The following is a 19190-nucleotide window of genomic DNA, read 5'->3' on the forward strand; positions in this document are numbered from 1 at the left end:
TTCAGAACTGAATGGAGAGGAATAACAAATTTCATGCTACAATCAACTAATCCAACATTTAAACCAAACCCCCTTACCTTGTATTCTAATGTCTGCAATTCCACAGGTCTGATCACACACTGTAATACTGAATGCATTTAGCTTTGCCATGAGTTTTAATTCACAGATATCATCATGGACTGCATTACTAGACACTGGATAGGATACACAAGCAACACACAAAAACTTCATTATAAATCAATTTTTTAGAACAAGTGTTAATTACTTGTCAGATTGTATTTGTACATATATGAACTATTCAAAATGCAACCTGCAGCTATTCCCTAAAACTTACTGCTAATTTTTAGTAAAAATGTGAAATAAGTCTTTTATTAACAGCGTTTTCTTCTGGCACAAGAAGTCACTAACACAGGCAAGCAGCAATCAAGATGATGGGTTTTTTTCCACATTAATATCTCGTTTTCACACAACAGTATGCCGAATACATTTCATTATTTGAAACACTATCTCACATGAGAAATGTTCCTTTCCATATAGAGTAGCAATACCAATTCAGGTATATTCAGTGAAAAAAGTTTCTGCAGTAGAATTGAAGGTGCCTGCTGAATACAAAATGTAACAGCCATCCACTGTAAATTCAGTCCCGATAGATTTAGGATTAAAAAAACTTTAAATTTCCCCAAACAACACTACAAACACAGAAATCAGCCGCACAAGACCTGACGAAACATTCTTAAGGAGCTTCCATACAAGAACTCACACTATTTCAAGGTTACAGATACCAATTATTAAAATAAGCACAACACACTTCAGAATTTCTCTTTGCTTCCCCAGGGCTAAAGAATGTTGATTTTCAGCAATGTAAGCACTTCAGAGTCTTTGGATTGGAAAGCAAAAAAGTTGTGACACTGATGCTTTGGAAAGGTTTTGGTACTGTTCACTGCAACATCATTTATTTGACTTTTATAATAAAAGTCAGACCACTACCTAGAAAAAAGTTATACTGAGTAAAGAAAATTCGTAGAAATAAGCAACACCGAAAGTCTATGGCTCTTCTTAAAATGAGGCTATTTTCTCCCCAGTGCAGTTGTGTGTGCCTTGTTTTTCCACCATATAGACTACAATGCTGTCACCTGAAATAGTACCCTTTGAAAACAAAGACTAGATGCTGTTAAGCAACAAAAGTATGGCCTTTCTAAAAGCACATTACCTGGTCTAAGAGCACTTCCTTTTTCTTGTTCTTTTATTTGGGGCTTGTGGTCTGATGCTTTATCAGTACTGGGAAGACCACCTGATGGAACACTGAATGTGAGAAAACTCATGATGGAAAGCAAAGCCTCTGTGTGAAGTACTATATCCAAACATGAAAAGATGACCTAAAATGAGGGCAAGGAGACAAAGTAACATTGTTATTTAGTAGCCATCTATCGTATAACAACTCAGAGTTACTGTCATAGAATTGAGAAAAACACATCTTGCTCAATTTCACAAGTATCTCACCCTTCCACCTCCTTCAACTTAACACCACATAAGCTCCAGAACAGATGAAGGAGCTATGGAAAGGAAGCTTAGCACAGCTACAGAGGAACTGTGCCAATCTAAAAATTGATGCTTCATGTGGTTATGCTTTTTCGGTAAGCTCTCTTAATTCTGCTGCCTTTCATTGTGGACTATTAAGCACTTTGGCTGACGTCTTCAGAACCATGTATAGAGATACTGTAGAAGTTATGACACAACAAAACAACAAGATTCAAAATTTGCAATCAGAATAGAAAGTACATGAGTAGCAACGACTCTAGCCAATATTACTTGGTGAAACCTAGCATGAGCTAGCCAACCTTTCCTAGCCCAAAGCAATTCTTGTTAAATGCTGATTTTACTGATACATTAAGGGATGTCAGCTTTCTTGACTCTAAAGTAGTCCAGCCACTTCAAATTCCACGTATGGCTGTCAAGAAGCAAGCTCCACCCATCACAGCTACTTTAAGGGGAACATTTCAAAGCAAAATGACCTGCTTACTACAGAAGTCACTGAAGCCATAGAAAACTACACATGAATAGTTGCTTTCAGGAGAAGTAAAAAAAGGACTGATTGAACACAAGACCTCTGAGAACGCTTGACATTTCACCTCACATCTCAATTTCACTGTTTTGAACCTTCAAGTTCTGAAGCGTAAGATCTTCATTTCACATGCTGCTAAATGTATCATTCCAGAAATAACACACATCCTACAGGCCTCAGTTAAAATCTATAAGGACATATTTCTAACTAGCTAAAAACATACAGCTTCTAGTTAAAAAAATTATACACTAAATACTTCTGTAAAAGAAGAAGGTCTTTTTTCTTCCTGGATTTTTCTTTGAAATAGTTAAATATAAAGCAGTAAGCTTTCATGATGAGCAAGTCAGGATTTTGGTTTTTGTTTTGGTTGGTTGGGGGTTTTTTTCTCTTCAATGAGAAGAGAAAAAGTGGGCAACTAACATGTTTACCTGGCTGTTACTATTTGAGAAGCTTAAAAAAATTAAATACATGCAGTACTTACATTGATATTTTGTTTGGTGCTTCCATAAGTAGTAACAAAATCTGGTCCATCAACATCAGCCTAAAGGAAGAAAAATAAAAAGCACACAGTCAGTCTCTACTGACTAACCAAATTCATTAACTGAATTAATGGAATTTACCACACAGAAGGATTACTCCCATTGCAAAAGAAAACAAAGGGAAGTGATGAAGCCTGAAGAAATAAGTTCTCTAAATAAATCACAAGATCAAAGCATACAGAATGGGCTACTCGCAGTGCTCTGCTCAGTGGCATTTTATAGTACATATTTTGTGGAAGTTCAACTGGCCAGTTAAAAAATTTTTTTACCTAGGATCTATTTAAACTAGATCAATTTATGCTTAGTACTTTGTCAGAACAAAGTCTTGTTTTTCTCTACAAAAATTATGTCATTACAGATAAGGGTATGAGTGGCCCACTGGCTCTACAACCTATCAGATTCCCAAGTATTCGTGCAGTTTTTGAAAGGTGCTTTTTTTTTAAAAAAACAAAAGCTCAAGAACTCTAGCTAATATATCACTCCTCAAACACTACTTTTACCACCTGTAGAGCGCCACCTATCACTTAGGTATGCAAAGACTCACCAATTAAACTTCACAAAGGTACTCGTCTATATTGTTCACAGATAAGAATGCAAACATTTGGCTTCACCAGTGATTGCAGTAATTATGTTGACTTATAAATCAAAAACTGTATGAAAGCAGGAGAGTGAAGTGAAATGGTTAATTGAAAAACAGGTACTTGGGAGAAGACCTAGATAAAGTTTTAGATACAAATCCTACAGGTTTTAAAACAAGCCAGAAAAAAAAAAAGAAATCTAGCACAGGCTAAGTATGGAAGCCTTCATTTACTCCCCATATAATCTTAGTTAAAAGGTTCTGAAACCTTAATGTATTCCATTTTCAGAAGATGTTCATCTGTCTCACTTGAAGAATTAATAATGCAAAGAGGATCTCCTTTTGAGTCTGCAAATAAAGAAATAAAACTGTAAAGTATTTTCACTCACAAGCTTTACCTATGGAATGCCTCCATGCTAATTCTCAATTATATACTAATTGCTGAAACAGTGAAGGTAAACATCTCTATTCACCAAGAAGTTGCAGATTAAGCACTGCATTGTGACTTTTTCTTTTCAACTAAACTAGTCAAAATTAACTTATCTTGGTCCTGAAAGAAGATCCAAAACTGGATGGTTATTTTCATCCCTATAATTAGTTCTGCATTCCTATCTTTAGGTTTTTATATTCAAAAGCACACTATTGACTTTGAATACATGGCTACCTCAGTTATTACTTCAGTATCACCTTGACTTGTTACCTGACCATTCAAGGAAGCATGCTGGATTTCCAGTGCCAGAACTGGTCATAAAGCTCAAAGCTCATGAAAACACTCTGAACGGATAGAATACTTCCCAAGAATCACCAGTCCTTCCTAATGTATGCAACTAACTCAAATAATTTAACTCAAGCTAACTCTAGCAACAGGAGTAAGACTTGGTATCAGTTAAATTAATTGAATTTCAGTTACATAGGACAGCACCATTAAGTGAATTTGGCATATAAGCTCCCGCCCTTTTTTCCCCCCGCTCATTATTGTTATTTTTGACCATGCTACCCCCTTGCTACAAAAGCTTATTGCACACACTGTACTGACCACACACCAGTTTTCTAGAAGACTTACCAGTTATTTCAATGCATCTCATAATAATTTTTTTCAGATATGCTGCTGCAGTCAATTCATGATTTCTAATTTTGGTTTCAGTTCCAAGCTGTAGCACATTTAGAATATGTAATGGATATCTCTCCTTCTGAACCTGCTTCATCAAGGTTATCACAACCTTGAATATGAAAGGGAAATAAGTTGACTATTTCAGTAAGGCTGTCCAGATATTATGGCATGCAGTTATAACTGGGCATTATCCCCTCAGCTAAGCTTCAAAAGCAGTATTAACCTAGACATTTTTCCTTTTAACAAAGAGAACTTACACCACCAGTTCATTAAAGATTTCCCCCTGCCTCCCCACTCTGTTCCCCTTGGCCAAACAACCAATCACTTAACTCCTTCAACAACAAAACAAAAATCCCAAGGCTATTAATTTGGCTAGGTTTTAATTTTGTTCCCTAGCAGTATATCTTTAGCTTGTCAAGCTACATTTTAGTTTTATAATCAGACACTATACAGTCCTACATAAAGAGTTTGAATATCAAAAACCCAGTTACTACAAATCATACTGGTCTGGAAGGAAGGACAGTAGAGAACAGATAGCAATGTGAATCAATATTTGAATGATGCTATACAAATAATTAAGGACACAGAAGTGTTTCAACATTACAATTCTTCATTTATAGAAGATTTTAAGCCTTACACTAATTAGTATGTTAAAAAATGAGAAAGAAACTTTTGTTTCTAAATGTAGCTGAAAATTCAAGTAGAAGAACTAGATATAGTTATTAATGAACAATGCTACTATAAATGCAATTATTTCATAAGGAAATTATCTTCCATTCTTGAGAACTATAATAGTGCCTCAATGTAAAAATTTACCACATTACCACATAAGCAATTTTAAGAATTCACAGTTGTCAATACATTGTCCGCATCATTGTGTGGCATACTCTTTGTGCACGAACAAATTTAGCATTTTGTCATTAATTGGCCAACATATACAGACCACAGACAATGCGGACACTACCTTAGTAAAAATTTCCATGTGAAGTGTGTGTAAAACCATATTAAACGAGACAGAATTGTTTGTAAGATATTATTTCATGACAACATGAAACACTACAGACTAGCATACAATAGGGTCAGTTCTACCATTAAAAAAATTCTTCACAGCCAATCTGAAATTTAGAAGCTGCCAAAGGTACTAGTGATATGCGTTGGGCAACTACATGCTGTGTTGACAGGTACCTCATCACCCAATTGCAACTGTAATTCTGCAAAAACTGAGAAAACCCCAAACCTGGGATGGTATCAGCTTACTACTTGTCTACACTTCAGCTGTGGGACAAAACCTAAGTTTTCTTATATGATTTCATATCACTCACACAGAATATTTTTCCCTGGTGGCTGGGGATAGGAGGATGTTTCTAGTCTTTGAATGCAACTCTCTTTCAGCAATAGAACAGTTTTGGGTTTGAAGGTAGTTTTTTTCCTGTCTAAAAAATAGGAGCCCAGATTTCATATTGGATAAAAACATCCACAGAGATTTGGTGAAAAAAAATTTACACAAAAAAAACCCCCAAAAAACAACCAAAGGAACTGACAGTTACTTAAAAGTAACCTGCGTACCTATGCCACTTAGTCTGACTCTTGAAAAAAATGAAAGGCCTTGCTGAGCTCTTCATATTTAAATATCACAGACATCTTCAGAGAAAAAACATGCTTGGATGATTTCTTATGAAAAGATATCTTTGTAGACTGATTGTTCATGCATTTTCCCAGTACCTACCCTCAATCCTAATACCTCTAAGTGAAAAGATAGGTATTTGTTACTAAGAGACTCATATGCAGCATTATGAAGGATTAAGGCTAAGTGAGTGAGGAACACCTAAAACAAGTCTGGTTTTCCCTGTTAGATGTACCGTGCATGTTAAATATTTTATAAATACAATCTAACATAACATGGAAAAAAGAAAATAGCTAAAGAAACAGCTGAAGAACACAGGTTCTGGGGTTTTTTGTTTCCTTTTTGTTGGTACATACCATCTTCTTTAAACAAATGGACTTTATAGCCCACTACTGCTAAGAAACAGACTCGAGTACTGGATTCATTAACAATCAGTTTTACAGATGAATACACACCTCTTTGATTTCAAAATTAAGTAGCATGTTGATTACATCGTCATTTAATGTTTTTTTCTTCTTTTCAGACAGCATTCCTTCTGGAACACTCTTATCCTGCGTCAAAACAGATTTCTCCATTTCTTTCGTTTTACCTGAAGCATTCAATAAATTAGTTAACTTTTGAAATTGCCACCATTTCTTTAGCTCAAGAAACATATTCAATTCTTTTATTCATTTAGATGACCTACATTCACCTTCATTAAGCTAGCAACATTTCCACAAGCAGAGCCTTTAACTTCAGAGCAGACAAGGGAAACAGAAACATGTTCTGGCAACAAGATGACTCTGACATCTCAATACCTTGCTAGTTATGTGCAATTTAGCTAATGCTATTACCAAATTTTTGTCTTGTACTGTTTCCACTTTTTTAAGTATTGAAGTATGAATCCTGTCCTTGCAAATTTAAAAAGAGTTTATCACTTACACATCATACTCTTAGATCTAAGCTTGCTTTCCAGATAGTAAATGCTTTTCATTATTTCTGAAAGCTAACAGACTTAATATTCACGACAAACAAATTCCATCTCTGACCTTCCTTTTGCAGTACCGATTTTGCATGAGTTTGTTTTTCCTCTGCTTCACCCAGGTTTTCTGTCAACACTTTGAGAAACACACTCAAATCCTCTTGACTTAACACCACCTACAAAATTGCAGATCACAGTTCTCAGGAAAAAACCACATTGTTCTTTAAACTTATCACTAGCTAGCAAAGCAGAAGCAGAACAATGTTTCTTGGCAAGAGAAGTGCTTATTTACAGGTATTTTGTCAGCAGCATAGTCCCTTAACACAATTCTTTTAACTGTTTGTTGTTAAAGGATTATGAGATTAAAGAATGTTATGACTTCTAAATTGCATCACTATATATTGCAGCCTTTATTTAGCATATATATGCTTTTAAACCTTCTCTGTAAATGACATGCTACTTCATATTTTAATTCCAGTTTCATCCAAGATGTACCTAGTATTTTCTTTCACAGCATAGAAAATGCCACAAAACCCAACTATCTTAAGGTCATTCAGGTTAGAAGATTCAAGATAGAAAGTTATAAAGCTGGAGTTATCAAGGCAAACATTTGCATAAATTTAAATTCTCTCAAGAAGACTCAATTTAAAAAAGAAAAAAAAAAGCACTGAGAAAAAGAAAAAGACTGGCTCAGAGAGCAGGTCACAAAAACATTTTGTTCAAGTTGGTCCTGCCTTATGGCAAGGAATCAACAAGACTGCTTGACAGCACTTTCAGTTTTCTCTTTTGTTTCTCTCAGTTTAATAAATGTACATGGCACTTCAGGTATTTTATATGACACTTTCAAACCTCTACATTCACACAGGTAAGTTAAATCCTGTTGACATCTCTGAAGCTCACTCCACAACTACTAAAAATTTGAAGCTTGTTGCACCTTTGTGTCCAGAAATAACTTAAAGATTAGTCTTACATTACGTAAGATTTTCACCACGTTCTTTTCACAAGACTTACATTCATTGTATCCAAGTACCCCGTGATCTCCAATACCGGTAATTTGTGAAACCAAGCTGCAGATAGATTTCGTTTCACAGACAGGCTTAAGTTAATAGGGTGAAGTATCTGAATGTCTGGATGCGACAAACCTGTCTCCATAGTGGTCCTTAAAGCAAAGGGAAAAAAACAAAACAAAACACATGGTGGGGAAGTTAGAAGTTAAATCATGTATTACATGTTCAAAATGACATCTTAAAATCTGAAATGTAATATCACTTTAGGCTTAAATGGTTTCCCAAGCAGAACAGTATCTTATTTCATGACTGATTTATTTTCCCTTAAGATAACAGGTTAGTAAATTTAACACCAAATATTTGACACTAACACCAACCATGGTTTCTAAGCAAGTAGATTAATATCCTATAGAGTATTAATATTACCAATTAGCTCAGGCATTACTTAGTAAAGTGCACTTTACCTAGACAGTTGCAGCTTTGTAAGCTGCACATCCATTTTGTCAATGATTGGAGGGAGCAAACTGCCTTCTGGAGACACCAAGCTAAACTGGTTCTGAACCTTAATCAAGCCAAGATCCATTACTATAGCATTGGGGGAGACTGAGGACTGAGGAATGACTATAACTGGTGCTTTCAAGTGAATGTCCATTGCAAGTCGAAAACTTCTCTGAGCCAGGTCTTTTACACTGGTAGCAGCCTTTTCTGCAGCTTGGACTGTAGCAGCACTCAGTGCCTCCTTAGCCGTCTGGAAGTTGTTGAGGAAGGTCTAGAATAAGCAGTTGAAGAGAAAGGAGAAATGTTGGTAAACAGTTTTTTTAATCTAAATTACTCTCTCATTTTGCAACATCAGCCACAACCAACATCAACCACCAATTACACTGCCTACTGTGTTAAATCTTCCCTGGGAAAAGACAACTGAGTGCCTTCTGCCATGATCTCTAATAGAGGGTCAAAAACATACTAACCAGTACAATCCGTTCATTTTAAACCCATCTCTACTCTCTCTTCCATCAGTAGCTACAAGATTTCTTTACCTCCTTGGGTTTTGAGGACATATTATTTTTAAAGTCCCTCTTTGCCCCCAGTGAACACTAATTCCTATTAAAGCCAGTACTGAATGACAGAAAGCCCACTAATGCTTTACTGAAAAAGCCAACATTGGGATACTTGACAAAGGTACAAATATTTACCATGATTAATTTGCAAGCCTCGTAGCATCTAACCTTGCAGAAAGTCTTGCCACTAATGTTAGCTCAGATACGTTTGCAGTAAACTCATGTTTTTGCCAGGGTGAAATGGCAGCAAAAACAAAATCCCAAAAATCCCTTAATAGCACCAAGCTTTTCTCTATTTCCAAAGCAGAGGGTGGGAAGTGATCCACCTGCACTGTGTTATGTTTTGTGAAATTCAAACCAGTGAAAGTTTACTTATCAAAGTTTTTTAATAGTACACACAAAAAATTAAGCTTATCATTTCTCTTTTGGAAGCTTAAGTTACGTACTGAGAGCACAAAGATGACTAGTTTGAGAATGCAGCAGAAACATACAAGGACAAAAAGACTTACCAGAAGAGACATGAGAAATTTGTGAAGGTATACTATTTGAATGCAGCCCACTTTCAAAGATACGGTACCATCCACTTTTGACATGTCAGTGTAGGCTTCTCCCTCAGTAGCATATGGGTCTAATGTCAGATTGAAACTGAACACTTCATCTCCTACTATAGAAACAGCCTAGAAAGAGAGAAACAGTACCTACCAGCCATCAGCAGCTTCTAAAAAGGTACTTAACACAAAAAAAGAACTAAATGTACCATCAACCTATCAGAAGTACAAGTTTTGGACATCTATTTTTCTATTATGAAAACTATACTTTACCATGTATCTTACTTGAAAAGAGGTATTCATGATAAATTAACTTTTAAAAGAAGAGAATACGTATTACATTTCACTTTTATGCACACAAAACTAACCAAGAATCAAATAAAACTTAAAATCTTGTAGTTGAGTACTTTTTTATGAAGGGTCCTTGAATCAACATCTGTGACAACTATGTCTTTAAGTCGGGCAAAGAATACAGTGTGACTTGGCTGAAGGAGAAGCGATGAATCAAGACCTGTAAAGTATAAAGAGAGAAACAGTAGTATTGCACAACAAAGGTGACACTCGTTTTCAGGGTGGGGACACCTGACACTAGTAGGGGAGGTGAAAAAAACTACAGAAATTACACATTGCAACAAACAATTATTTTGTTAATACTTTGCTAAATTCAACAAAGATTTAAAAAAAAAAAAAACACAAAAAATACCTAAACACATTTGATTCTCTTCTGCTTCCAAACAAAATAAGTCAATCACCACATCCCTTTCTGAAAGGACTGTAAATAAAAGCTGTATTCAATTCAAGGCATTTTAGTCTCCCCTGTGTCCAACTCAAAATATAAAGAAGTAAATCTCCAACTACCATAACTTCTTTAAAATGAAAAAAGTATTGTAAGTTCTGGAAATAGGCATTTTTTGCTTTTCAGACTCAGAAGGTAAGTATATTGTCTAGAGTCCAAACCCAAGTCCATACACAATGCTGTCTGTTATTCAGCTTTGAGAACGTGACCATACAACAGCTCTGAACAAAACAAGACCGCAAAATTTCTAACATAGATACTGACTCAATAACAATCATTTCTAGAAATGAGCTATTATTCATAGAAAAATATTCAAACAACAATCCATCTCTTAATAGCCAAGCTATCGAGTTAGTTTACTGAGATTTTTTATCAAAAAATATATTACTATACTGTACTTGAATACAACACTTTTGCATACAAAATCTTGTGTGAATACATCATATGATTTAGAGATGGACACAGGCAAGAGACTTTTTATGAACTATATTACTTGTATACCATACCTTCTTAAATATTTGTGCCAAAAGAGAGTTTTGGCAGCTATCAGGATGGCAGATATAGCCAAACCTGGAAGTGAAACTTCCTCCTGCCTCTCTCAGAATTATTAATAGCCCCTCTGAGGGGTAAGAATTAATCAAGAAAACAAAACCAAGACAAGAAACCCAAACAAACCCTAAGAGTTTGAAACCAAGTAAGTTTTAAGGGGTCTTTTACCCTAAATAATTCAGGTATAGAAGATAAATATCCAAACAATATGAAAATCCACCCATAATCAAACTCCTTCAAACCATAAACATATTTAGCTGAAAAATACCATGCTTTTCTAGCTGGAAGCCAAAACAAAATGAAACACTAGGAGACTGTCTTTAAAACCAATACCACAAGACATGTTTATAGAGGTAACAATTAGGAAAAAAACCTCAGGTGCTAAGAATTTACACCTTAAATATCTTTTAGTCCAATTATTAGCAGCTACTTTGAGACTAAACTACTAGATCAGTTACTACTAACACAGAAGTTAATACCTTGTATCCTGATCTCTGCAATGTTCTTTTTTTCATCACAAATATTTAAACAGAAGGCATCCAGCTTGGCAAAAAGCTTGAAGTTGAAGACATCCTTATCCCTGGAAGGCCTAGCCACTAAAAATGAGAGAAGGGGATGTTTTCAAGGTACATACAATTCATGTTTTCACTTAAATTCCTAAGAGTATTTGAGGGTTGTTCTGTTCTAGAGTTTTTTTGGCATTCAGATGACTTAGTTTTCTTTCCTAAAGTTTCATCACCACTACCATGATTAAGTCTGTAACATCCTATGGGATGTTACAAGCAGCAAGTCTTCCTCTGAAGGGATTATTTATCTCTGATAAAGATAAAACATGTCAGCACTTGCTTGCAATTCTACGTCTGATACTACTCCCATCTAGAGATGACTCTTTATTGGAACAAATTTACTTTTAAAAATGAAGGGTAATTGATGAGTTAAGAGGAAATAAACTGCACAGTATACTTTTTAATATTAAGTCAATACCTCAATAGGTTCTCAGTAGTGTTTTGTAAAGGTTATCTAATATTTGCTTTTCCAAGATCCTAATGTAGGAAGTTTTCTCTTAAACTTCAAGTTTATAAAAAATGGCAAAAGTTGGAAGCCTATTTCAGGCAACCAGCACCCAGGTTTTAAAGAGCAAGTGTTAAGGCTAGGGAGAAAAAGGTGAAGTCACACATAAGTGGTCTATGAGGGAAGACCAGAAGCCATCACTGACACTCTGCACCTTCACTAACCAAGAGTAATGAAGTGTTACTCCAAGAACTCTAATATTTATGGGCTTTGTTGAACTCTACACAGCAGCAACTTCTTCTTCAGCCTGCAGATTCAAACCCAGGCCGTTCAGAATTATAAATTCTAAATTCTGAACATTCTTCATTAGACATCTCATTTCCAGCTTACTTGATGCTTGAATTTTGCATTTAGTATTAAAGACAGTGCAGCTGCTCCCCTCTGAGCCTATTTTGATATAAATTCAATTTTTGTTTCAGTGCTACAGGAACAGCAAGACTTTCAGTAGGCTAGCAAAGGACTCTATTACTAGCTTGAAAGTGCATTTAAATTATCTAGATCAATAAATGGTACTTTGATTATGGTATGTTATCTCCTTTATTTCACCATGAACACTAAGATCATGCTCCCAGTTTGAGGCCTCCAAGCTCGCAGAAATCTTATTCACTCAAATTCAAGTCTCTTTGTGAAATGGCAACAAACACAAGAATAGAAAGCTCACCTGAAGACACCATTTATGATCATAACAATTGATTCATTTATTGATTTTCTAAAATCATTCCCCCAGCCTGGGGAGCCACAGTCACACGAGCTTTGATCTCCACCCCACACTACAAAGTTAACCAGGTTTCTCTGGATTTGATCGTTTTGCCAGCATGCAACACATACTTTCAGAACCATCATTTTATTTTGATAAACACAACTGTACCTTTCTTCAACCTAGCATCATCTTCTTGCTTTTCGTCTTTAGTTTGTGTGACTCCTCTACCTTCACTGCCTGATAGACTAACAGCTGTTAGAAACGTGACAGCAGACATAAGGGCCTCTGTATGCAGTAGAAGATTCAATGATGAAAAAGCTACCTGTTGAAAACATGAGACTCCATGTGACAAAAAATAACAAGTGTAAGAGTTGGACTGAGGTGCAAAAGCACCCAATGCAATATAGCAGCTTCTTAGAAACAGAAAAGGTACATGTGTTACCAGGAACAAATCATAAAGGCAAAAAGTTTTCTGTAAAGCAGAGAAGTGTTAAGTGTAGAAAAATAAGAAAACCTAACAACCACCCTAGAGCTGTAGCTGTGTTACTATAACCTCGCCAGTACAAAAATAAAGTGATACCAAATTAATTTAGAAGTATTAAATGAGTGAAAAACCCATTGTGGAAAACTTCCTTAAGTGGAAAACTTCGATAAGTAAGAGGTACACCTGGAGTAAGGTAGCCTAACCTAAACCAGTCTTCTCAAGCTATATGCTCTGTCAAACAAACAAATATACCAGAAAAGTCAAAATCCCCTTATTGATTCTACATTTCTAAACAAGTAAATCAAAAGAAAATAAGCAATAAAATCTGCTAGCACTCACTTGAATCATCTGTTCAGTGTTGTCAAAAATTGTCTGAAAGTGTGGCCCATTTCTGTCAGCCTGAAAATGATTCAGATGAAAGTTAATATTAATTCCAACCATTCACTGTGTTCTTCAGAAGATACAAAACAATCCACTAGCTCTGAAGAGCAGGTTTAAGAATTTATAACATATAGAAGTGCTTTAAAATAAACATTAAAAGCTTTGTGCATTACCTTGGTATATTCCACCTTCAGAAGGTCTAAGCCAGGTTTATCTGAGGAACTAATTAGATGAACAGGTGCTTTTTTACCTGTATCATACCACACAAAATAAACCAAGAATTAGGGTCATTTCCATCATTTCAGAAAACCAAAGAATTTTTGCCTCAAATACAGGGATTAACTTGCAATACTATTTGTTAAAATACATTGTGCCACCAAATATGAATCACTTTATATCCAAAATGGCAAGACTGTACCTGTTCTTCATCCAAAGACTGAGCACTAAGCAATTTATTTAATGTAATTTATCTAATTATGGTGGGAGTCCAGAGCTTATCAACTGTACCTATGGGACAAGCACTGCCAATGGACATTTGCACAGTAAGTATTGTAACTGGAAAACTCGAACATGTGGATTTCAGTGAGCATAAGACAGGAGAGCCACAGTTTCAGACTAACTGCTATACATACACACACACAGACACACGTTAGTATACTTCTCTTCTATTGCTTATTACCTCCAGTTTCATAATAATCCAAGCTTATTTTCTTTAAATAAGATACAGCTGCTAAATTATAGGTTCTGACAGTAGCTTCTGTCCCAAGATGCATTACATCAAATACAAGTACCGTTTCCTCAGTTTTCTTTTGCTTGGTGAGTTCTACTAAAACCTGCATGAGCAAGAAATACACAGTTATACAGTCTTTTCACATGTAGTATTCTAAGCGTTCAAACCAACAATGAAAAAAAGCACAAAATTAAAGCCCTGCCTGATTTACTGGAAGTATATTTTTTAATTAAAGTACAAAAATAGAAAAAAATGTGATTGCTTGATGGTGAGAGATATAAATATCAAATAATTTGGGATCTGCTCTTTGCAAGTGACCTGTCTGAGTATTTGCTTTGTTCTTACAGTGCAAATTTCCCACCCCCAAATTATGACTTGGTACTATTAATTTCTACCAAAAATATTCCGCTCAGGGGCTTTTTTACTGGTATTTTTAATACATATACACAGATGAAGTATGCATATGTTTTATTTATATACATACCATATATATAAAAATAATTCATTTGCATACCTTCTATACATAACTCATACACAGAAATATGTATACATATACATACGTATTTTTTTGTTTGGTGACTATGTTTTTGCATCCACTAAATCTGGAGAACACTGAAAACAGAATATTTATTTTAAAATACTCTTTATGTAGAAAGTAAAAATATAATTAGGGACACATACCTCTTTAATTTCAAACTTCAACTGAAGATCTGTCAGTTCCTCTTTAGCAGGCTCCTTATTTCTTATTTCTTCTCCTTTCTTTAGCAATCTGTCAGTTGATTCAGAACTTTCCTCAAAATCAAAATATTCTTCTTCAGAGTCTACAAAAGAGAAGTGACTTCCTCCTTAGTAAACTTCTTCCAGAAACAGAGGTAAATATCCCACCCTCTCTTTCCCATTCCAACGGGATTTTAAACTGTATGAGCAGTTTAAACCTAATCTGACAAAACATACTTTCTACATCTATAGTGCTTTCTTACCCACTGGACAAAAAGTGACAAAAATAAAAACCTTATTAAGGAAAGCACTGGAGTTTAACTGTATCATTAGACATTCAAGAACACATATAAGGAAAACCAGTTATAAAGTAAGCTCCAGGAATCAAGTCTCACAGGTTCTACTACAGGAAATTTCTTCTCTGGAACAGCCACAGCAGTAAATGCTCAAATCCACAATGTCAGTATAGTAATTTGCCATTTGTGATTCTAGTTCTGCATTTTCAGAAAAAGGACAGCTTTGCTAATACACCACACTCAAGACAGTACACATGTAACATTTGTAACAGTCTGCTTTTGTCACATTCTTAATATGCAAGTGTACACATCCTTCAGACATGCTACTCACTTCAGGGTGGGCACACAAAAAAAGTATGTGTCCTGAAGTGGTAGCAGCTGCAGATTAGTATTTGGCTACATCCAGTTTTGGAATTAAGTAAATTGAGGCTTGAAATTAAAAAATTGAGGTTCCTCAATACTCTACTAAAATGATGTCTCATGACATCTCAGTAATTCAATTCATTTGCTAATGAGATCCTAATACAATTGCTATTAATAGCTTACATTTGAAGAGGTTGTTTGTGCATAATATTAATCCCAAAAAAAGGGGCTTTTTGCTTTTAAAAAAAAATTTATTATTCTGAGGTAACACCAGCATCTTAAAAGAATCTTCTTATGCATGAAGTTAGAGATGATTAACCATACTCATCTCTACTGTCCTTATAACATGTTTTAAGATCAATAGTGGCCTGAAAATGTTAGCTATTCCATAAGTTATGGCCTTCTAACTTTTACAAAGGCATATCTGTAGCTTCTTACCTGACACTATTTCTGCTAACAAATGGGGTGTATTAAGTAACCCTTTACTAACAACAGGAATTGTGGGAATAGCTGGTGCCTAGAAGGGGGGAAAAAAAAGGAAAAAAAAAAAATCAGTATTTTAAAGTTTGTATAACTTCTTATGTTCGGTCATATTTTCTACTCATGATGTATGCTTCATCTTGCCTCCCCCATATTACTTCAAAAGGTCAGTTTTGACAATGTTTATACTGAAACCAGCAGACAATGACAAAGACTAAGCCACCCTTGTTTCAATAAGCCCAGCATGTTCTGATGGCAAATGAAGACATTTTGCCTAACTTAGCTTGGCAACAAACCTCTTATTTCAAGTGAACAAGACCACAGACATTAGCATTAATGCACATTTCAAATGATCATATCAGTGATGTCTTTTTTAAATTTTATTTCCTAGTTATAGTCAGCTTACCTTTGTGCTTGGAATTGACACAGATGGCTTCTGAGGCAATGGAATGCTATCAATCAGATCAAAAATTGCCTTGATTTTCTGGTCAGAGAGTCTGACATGCACCAAAGGAAGTTCTCCTGACACTTTAAACCTTTTTTTAAAAAAATGTTATTAAACTCCAAGAGGAAAAAAAACCACAAACCAATTCTTGATTTAAATCCTACCAATATCTATGTAGATATACAAAGATCACATCACAGTAATGTTAGCGATTCTGTATTAAAAACAGGTCTTGGACTTAGTTTAAACAGTATAGTTAGTAACCAGTGAAGGTGACCAGGGAACTACTAGCCAAAAAAGGTTTTGTAAAAAGTAGTAAGCTAATTCCATTTCTTAATACCTTCAAATTATAAAGTGTAACTGAACCTTTGGGGAAAGCAGTTTTCTTTTCTGTAAGTATACCGTAATTTTAAAAAGTCCTTTCAAGATTAATATATTACTTTGCCATTCTGGTATCTCTTTCCACCATTGATTTTGCCAACTGTACATGAATATCCATAGGCTGTAATATGTGCAAAGTTGATGGATGTTGAAAACGAGCCTTCTTCCAGTCTTCACCTGCAAATGTTCAGTAAATTTTAGATGAAAAAACATGGCTTGCTAATTGCTTTAAGGTATCATTAAAGTAATCAAATGACATTACTAGGAAAGGATAAAGAACCCACTCACAAACTAGAGAAACCTAGAACAATTTGGGTATTTTAAGAACTTTTGAATCCATTTTCAGTAGCTCTTAACACTATATTGGCTTAGCAGCATTAAGCCCATTCTACACTAAAAGGTGTATCTTAATATAGAACCCTAAAAAAAGAAAATCAATAGATATATATATATAGATAAAATATAAAACAGTAACCTAGCATTCTGTTGACTGCACAAACTTAAGTCCAAATCAAGTATTAGGGACATTTTTAGCTGTATTTTCCCCCAAATAATGGAAAACATAGTATGTCTCTGTATTTATGTGGCTTGCTACCATCAAAGTAAAGAGATGATATACAACTCCAAACAAAAACCAAGTAGCTGTTTGAAGAGAAACTAAAAATTTTTTTCACAGTTTGATACAAAACCTGTAGCATAATCTATAGCTATCTTTTAGTTAACTACTAATTTTGGTTTGCCTTTTTTCCTTAAAAAACATATTTATTCATTACAGGTAGGTAGCCTTCATCAATCTTTTGAATAAACAGCAGCTATGTTGCTTTGTTACCTGTTCTTCCAAAAAGAAGTTGCACATTTTTTATTTCCACATCAAACTTGTCATAAGCTTTGTCCATAATCTCCTCTAAAGATGAAAAGGTAGAAGCTTGACTACTCCCTTGATTTATGCTGTTCAGCTAAACACATAAAGGACAAGATAGAGTTGTCTAACTTACATACACGTTATTAGTTCTAGTGAACATGAAAAAGACTATTCATAGGAGTTTATGATTGACATCTGGAGTCCTACAGAGAAGAGATCTTAATTCATTTCACACTTTACTTATTTTTGACAGATTTTTTTGTTGTTACTTCCATCAATCCACTTAATTTATGCAAAAAGAATTTTTCTTATTGATTTACAGGTTTACTGCTGGAGTAACTAAAATATTTAATCAGTCAGCTCAAATCAAGTTAAATTATAGTAATCTTTCAATTTTACAGGAACAAGGGAATCAACTTTCAAAACTGCATGAGAAAAATTATATTCTCTTATTAATAAAAAGCTATCGTTTTACAAAAAAGGCAACAAAAGTTCATGTGCTTTGCTGAAGAAATTAAAGATATTAAATAATAAACTATTACAATCATGATTACAAAATTAAAATGTTTCCTGGGGAGATTAACTAGTACAACTATGTCAAAGACAACTTAACAGCTCTGAACATTGATCAAATTGCTGACCCACATTTATTTGTTAAGAAATATATTGTTAAAACACATTTACACACATGATTATCTTTGCCTTCCAAAGACAAGATGACAGCTATGTTCAGGTGACAGCTATGTTAAGAGAAAAGAATATTTTCTTCCTCTGAGATCATAGAAGTCATTTATATACCTGAAATGTACCAAAGTCCAAAATCAGCAAATCTGATTTTTCATCATAGAAACCCGTCTGTGGAACCACAAGGTAGGAAGGTTTCAGATTAATCTTCAAGTCAAGGACCTTCCGCATTTCAATAATATGAACTAAACCTTAAATAAAAAGGAAGGGACATTAAAATTGAAATGCTATTTACAAGTGAAACACTTGTGCCAGTGAACATAAAAAGAGACACTATCTATCTGAAGGACAGCACTTTTTGAGTAAAGACTTACTTTTGTAACATTCAACTGATTTCTCACTAAACGCAATGCTTCTTCCCACAAAACACCCACTAATCCTCCCAGTTAAAAACTGAAGGGAAAAATCCCATCGTACTATCTGGCCCGAAATCAAAACATAAACAAAGTATTTAGAAAATCATATTGAAACTTTTGAAGCCATTCAAGGGTTCATTTCAGATGAGATTTATTATTATCTTACCTGTAGCAGTTCTTTCCTTGATTTCTTCCAGCTTCATTAATGTGGCTGATGTTAATCTTTCCAGATCCATTCCCTTACTTGTCTGAAAGAATTCTACCATTGCATTTATTGTTCTCTTTAAAAAAAAAAAGACATACAAAAATTATCAATATACACAGAAGTCACTCAGTGAAAACTCAAAA

At 34.8% G+C, this 19190-nt stretch overlaps 1 protein-coding gene across 4 annotated transcripts in view; it reads right to left on the minus strand.

The window, feature by feature from the left end:
- Positions 1–19190, minus strand: part of VPS13C (vacuolar protein sorting 13 homolog C) — a 96580-nt gene that overhangs the window by 48187 nt on the left and 29203 nt on the right. For all 4 annotated transcript variants that reach the window (XR_012634492.1, XR_012634491.1, XM_074917496.1 and 1 more), the window contains 23 exons: positions 19009–19123; positions 18541–18677; positions 17710–17836; positions 16940–17057; positions 16461–16590; positions 16013–16091; positions 14880–15019; positions 14148–14301; positions 13642–13718; positions 13427–13486; positions 12772–12925; positions 11312–11428; positions 9895–9998; positions 9449–9616; positions 8346–8650; positions 7886–8033; positions 6942–7050; positions 6369–6502; positions 4242–4398; positions 3447–3526; positions 2544–2603; positions 1211–1376; positions 78–194 (listed from right to left, as the gene is read on the minus strand). Coding sequence is in view for 2 of the 4 variants with exons in the window: in XM_074917496.1 (XP_074773597.1) it covers positions 78–194; positions 1211–1376; positions 2544–2603; positions 3447–3526; positions 4242–4398; positions 6369–6502; positions 6942–7050; positions 7886–8033; positions 8346–8650; positions 9449–9616; positions 9895–9998; positions 11312–11428; positions 12772–12925; positions 13427–13486; positions 13642–13718; positions 14148–14301; positions 14880–15019; positions 16013–16091; positions 16461–16590; positions 16940–17057; positions 17710–17836; positions 18541–18677; positions 19009–19123 (2956 nt within the window). In the remaining 2 variants the exon portion in view is untranslated. The remainder of the gene's footprint in view (positions 1–77; positions 195–1210; positions 1377–2543; positions 2604–3446; positions 3527–4241; positions 4399–6368; positions 6503–6941; positions 7051–7885; positions 8034–8345; positions 8651–9448; positions 9617–9894; positions 9999–11311; positions 11429–12771; positions 12926–13426; positions 13487–13641; positions 13719–14147; positions 14302–14879; positions 15020–16012; positions 16092–16460; positions 16591–16939; positions 17058–17709; positions 17837–18540; positions 18678–19008; positions 19124–19190) is intronic.

Source organism: Athene noctua, chromosome 13 (genome assembly GCF_965140245.1).
Source record: "Athene noctua chromosome 13, bAthNoc1.hap1.1, whole genome shotgun sequence".
Taxonomy (NCBI): domain Eukaryota; kingdom Metazoa; phylum Chordata; class Aves; order Strigiformes; family Strigidae; genus Athene; species Athene noctua.